The following is a 4,881-nucleotide window of genomic DNA, read 5'->3' as shown; positions in this document are numbered from 1 at the left end:
ATTATGGATGGATGAAACTATAAATAAGAAATTGCAATTCTAATTGGTTTAATATAACTTTCTAAAATTTTTAATCCATCTCGAACACATAAATTTAAAACATGGCATACACAACGAATATGAAAAAATAAACTGCCAATAATAGGTTGACAAACAAATTTTAGATCATCTATGTATTGGAACTAGCATTATCTAATGATATTGAAAAATATTTTATGAGTTAAGCCATATTCTTCTAAAATTAAACATAATAATTGTGAGATGTTATGAGCATTATTTGATTCATCAAAAACTCTATAAGCTAACAATATTTTTTGGAGGTTCCAAGAGTTATCGATCCAATGACAAGTCACACCCATATACGAATGTGTTTGCCAATGATCACTCCAAATATCGGAACATAAAGAAACTTTATTATCTAATTTACTAAATTCATCAATTAAATTCTTTTTCTCTTGTTTTGCTAATTTTTTAATTGTATGAGTAAGTATAGTCTTAGAAATACGTTTAACACATAAATTATGAGATTCTTTACAAAAATATTTAAATGTGCATTTAGATCCAAAACTAAAAGAAAGATGTTTTATGGAAACAAATTAGCTAATGATTCTCTTAATTTTTTATCCGAATATAAAAATAAACTGGAATCAGTACTACCGTTAGTTAAAAAAAATCTTGATAATTGTGTTTGAGAACGGTTGAATCCATATTCCATCGGGTGCTTCGTTTCTATATGTCGCTTCAACGACCCATAGCCGTCGCCAACTTAGAATTTGTAGGAAGCATTGCAGTACTTATATTTTGCACGCATTTCTCCCAACGGAAGAGTGACATTCTCAAAATGTTTAGTGAAAATAAAAGATTTTAGAGGAGAAAGTTTCCGAATCTTAGAAGTAATTGCATCGGTACTTTCTTGTGTTTCAGGTGTCAGATTCAGAAGGTGCTCAATCTTATCATCGATGTATTGAATGTTGGGTCCCTCCTTCCGCATATTCATTATTTCCTTTCCTTTCCGAGCTTGAGATGATGTACCTCCAAGCCTCTTTCCATTGTAATTGAAAATTAGAAACGAAAGCGTGTAGAAAATACGAAATTGAGATTAAGAAGAAGATGTGTGTGAAATAATGAAATGAGCTATCTATCTATTTATAAAGTTTAGAGAGTAACAGACACTAAATAATAGCCATTGATCAAAAAATGATCAAATGATCCTTCAAGCCATTTAAAAAAAAATCGATATCACTGAGTACAGTATCTCTATATTTATTTATTTTTACCCCTAGCCCCTAGAGGTAGGGTATCATAGTTAACCCTCTAATAATAAATCAAGAATAATAAATCGATACCCTTGGTGTCCAATTTGGATGCCTAGGGTGGGTGATTCTCACAACCCAGGCATCCGGATTTGATCCAAGCATCCTGAATATTTTGATTGTGAGGGTCTCCCATCCCGGTGTTCGGACATTTGAGGGACATCCAAGAATGTATAGGGTAAGGGTGCGCGCGCGCATATATATATATATATATATATATATATAAACACGTGCACCCTTACCCTATAAATTTTATAAAGAATATAAATAATAGTGAAAGAAATAGATTATATTTATTAAGAATTATTGACGATACTTAGTATATTTTAACGGTCTCTTGAGAAAGTAAAAGTTTATAATTAGCATGATATAAAAATTATTAAATAGAATATTAAAATAGAAGGAAAATTATTAGTTTAAACTGATCTACATATTTCTTTTTTTACTTTTAATTTTAAAAATTTAAAATTTCGTCCTAAATTTATGGCGCAAACATAATAATTAGTACTATACTATTTTTCTAAATATCATAAAGAGAATTTTATAACAAACAAACATTTATCATTGAAAAATAAATTTAGTTAATAGCAATTTAATTTTTACCAACATAATCATTATATCAATAATAATACTTTATCAATAGTTTTAATTATACGACAAATTATTTAGATAAAACTTAATGCTTTATATAGCATTTAAACCTAGCTACCTTAATCTAATTTCGACAATATATTTAATGTAATTTCAAAAACATATACAATAGATTTCAACATTCAATGTTTATTTACCTAAAAAATAAAAATCTAAAAGATATATTATTCATTAGAAGATACTATTTGGATTCTTGTATTCAATATTTTAATTAAAACTTTTTATATCATACTAAGATAATATTTCAATCTTGTATTAAATATTTTATTTAAAGCTTTTTATATCATACTAATTATAGACATTCTACGTCTCTTTATAAATTAGAGAAATGGAAAACACTTTAGAATATTACTATCATTATAGTAATTAAAATATTATACTTTCATTTGATAAAATGTTTCTTCGCGTTTTATTCCTTGTGATTGTTTCGTTAGGTGCAACGCAGGGAAGATCATGGAAGAAGGAAGGGAAGCCATCAATTAAAACCATTCAGGTTACGTCGTTGTTTATTTAATTATTTTCTCACAAACATATAAAAATTGTTTGTTTGCTTTTTCTCATCAGTCAAAAAATGGAGAACTATATGATTGTGTCGATATATACAAGCAACCGGCATTTGACCATCCATTACTGAAGAATCATACTCTCCAGGTGTATATCTAATTTACGAAACTAAGTAGTTTATACTTATTGGTATTATATATTTTGAGAGATCTAGCTAGTTATCTTGTTAATTAATAATATGCTATGTCTTTACAGTTAAAACCAAGTTTTCTTCCAAATGGATTGAAACCTGCAAAACCCAAGCCAGCGACCTTCTACGGATTCAACGACACTTGTCCTTCAGGGACTATTCTCATTGAGCGTTCTCAGAAATCAGACTATTTTCGTTCTCACCCTGTAGATGAGAAAACTGAATCGGGAGACTATGTATGTACATTAGTTGAGTTAATTATTTGTTATTTATTATTGTAATTTTGCTAGCTAATCCAATTTAGAATTCAAGAACAAATTAATACTTGTATATTTTAATTTTTATTTGCGTAGTTTGCTATAATTGAAACCAATACCAAGGGTCCCAATTTATTCTACGGAGCAAGTGCGAGAATGACGACACATCTATTTAGTTTGCTACCAACTCAAGTATCAGCAAGCAGTATTTTTCTTTTTGGTGGTGCTCATGGCCCACGCTATGACCTCAATGTGATAGAAGCTGGTTGGCATGTAAGTAATTAAGCTAATTAAATCACGTCACTCATAATCAATAGCCATAATTATTAGATAATATAATTTTTTATACTAATTAGTTCGGATTGGTTTTATTTTGCAGTATTCGCCAAATGAATATAATGACTATGTTCCTCGATTTTTTACTTATTGGACAGTAAGTAGCTTGTTTATATTTTAGTGATCTTACTAAATTCCTATATATACATTTGTAAATATATAGATTCTAATTAACTTTTGTATGGTGGTGACAGAGAGATGGGTATTCAAATTCTGGTTGTGGAAATTTACGGTGCCCAGGTTTTGTTAGAACTACTTCTAGTCCTATTGGACCTGGTAGTCCTATTAAAGACTTCTCCGTTTATGGTGGTGAAGAAGTATCTTTTTCTCTACAAATCTATAAGGTAAATCTCTTAACAAATGTGTGTGTGTGTTTTTTTTGTCAATTTTTTTTTATTGATTTTATGTATGGCATATATTTACAGGATCCTTCGACTTCAAACTGGTGGTTTTTGTTACAAGGTGAATCTATTGGTTATTATCCTAGAGAATTGCTTCCTAACATGGATGGTGGTATAGATAAGATTCAAATGGGTGGACGTGTCTTTTCTTTCTTGAAAGATCCAAGTCCCCCGATGGGTAGCGGTCATCCATATTACGAAGGACGCAATAAGGCTGCCTATTTTACCCAAGTTCAATTGATAGATCCTATGTCTAGGCTGTATAATATAGAGCCCCAATTTTTGAACTTTATATCTGATTTACCTGATTATTATGGCATAGGTGACTATCATTTGGCCAACCCAAATGATGGTTATGTTTTTGCTTACGGAGGACTTGGAGGGTTTAGAAAGTGACATCAATTTCATAATTTATTTGTCACTTCAAGTGTAATAAATTTGTAATGGTTCTTGATAATTTATTCGTCACTTCAAGTGTAATAAATTCGTAATGGTTCCCACGTAAGAGGGACTTGAGGATGACATATTAGTGAATGCTGGTAATGTGGATTCATGAAACTTAATTTGTTGCATTTAATTGACAACAGTTTGAATGAATAACCAAAGGTTAAAAGACTCATCAAGACATTTTAGAGAACTATTTTTCAACAATCATTTAAGATCAAACATCTACAGAATTAGGAGATAAGTTGAATTCATGTGAATATAATTTGAGTTACATAGTCTGTTAGAAGATGAAAGGACACCCCTTCCCCTTCATCTTCTAACACATTTATTTCCTCCATTAACAGAAGAAGAGGAAGAGTCATCTTCCTCTAATATATGCATCCAAGCCAAAGAAGACAAGTTGCACAAGAGAGAAAGGTAGAGGTGGCTTGCTGTGTGCGAGTTTTGTGCAAAGTCAAAGAGAAAGGGTTCATCCCATATGAAAGGTCTCCGTGCAAGGTTCATCCATGTGCACAAGATTGTAAGAGGCATGAAGAACATTCAAGATTGGTTTGTCCAATCTCGAAAGAGGAATTTGGTTTGTGAACCATGAAGAGCTTTCTGATTTGTCTGTGATCGTTCTTTCGACGGCAAGTTATTCTTCGATGGCTTCTCCGAGCATCACTGTGAGTTTTTGGTTTTGTACGAAAAGCAAAGATCAAGATCTACTACGGGAGATCAATGCGAGTTTTACGCTTTTAGTATTTCTATATTTTCATGCTTTAGAACTATCAATAATGGTA

The 4,881-nt window shown here is 30.9% G+C and overlaps 1 protein-coding gene across 1 annotated transcript; it reads left to right on the top strand.

Moving 5' to 3' along the window:
* The first annotated feature begins 733 nt into the window (after positions 1-733).
* LOC121990739 lies at positions 734-4,048 on the top strand. Its single transcript, XM_042544817.1, has 9 exons — positions 734-790; positions 925-940; positions 2,399-2,457; positions 2,529-2,615; positions 2,724-2,894; positions 3,012-3,188; positions 3,295-3,348; positions 3,446-3,595; positions 3,677-4,048. Exons 1-9 carry the CDS (start codon positions 734-736, stop codon positions 4,046-4,048), a joined length of 1,143 nt encoding a protein of 380 aa, XP_042400751.1.
* Positions 4,049-4,881: the final 833 nt, after the last annotated feature.

This window comes from Zingiber officinale, chromosome 6B (assembly GCF_018446385.1).
Source record: "Zingiber officinale cultivar Zhangliang chromosome 6B, Zo_v1.1, whole genome shotgun sequence".
Taxonomy (NCBI): domain Eukaryota; kingdom Viridiplantae; phylum Streptophyta; class Magnoliopsida; order Zingiberales; family Zingiberaceae; genus Zingiber; species Zingiber officinale.
The sequence above is the reverse complement of the archived record's forward strand: the minus strand, read 5'-3'. Positions and strand labels throughout refer to the sequence as shown.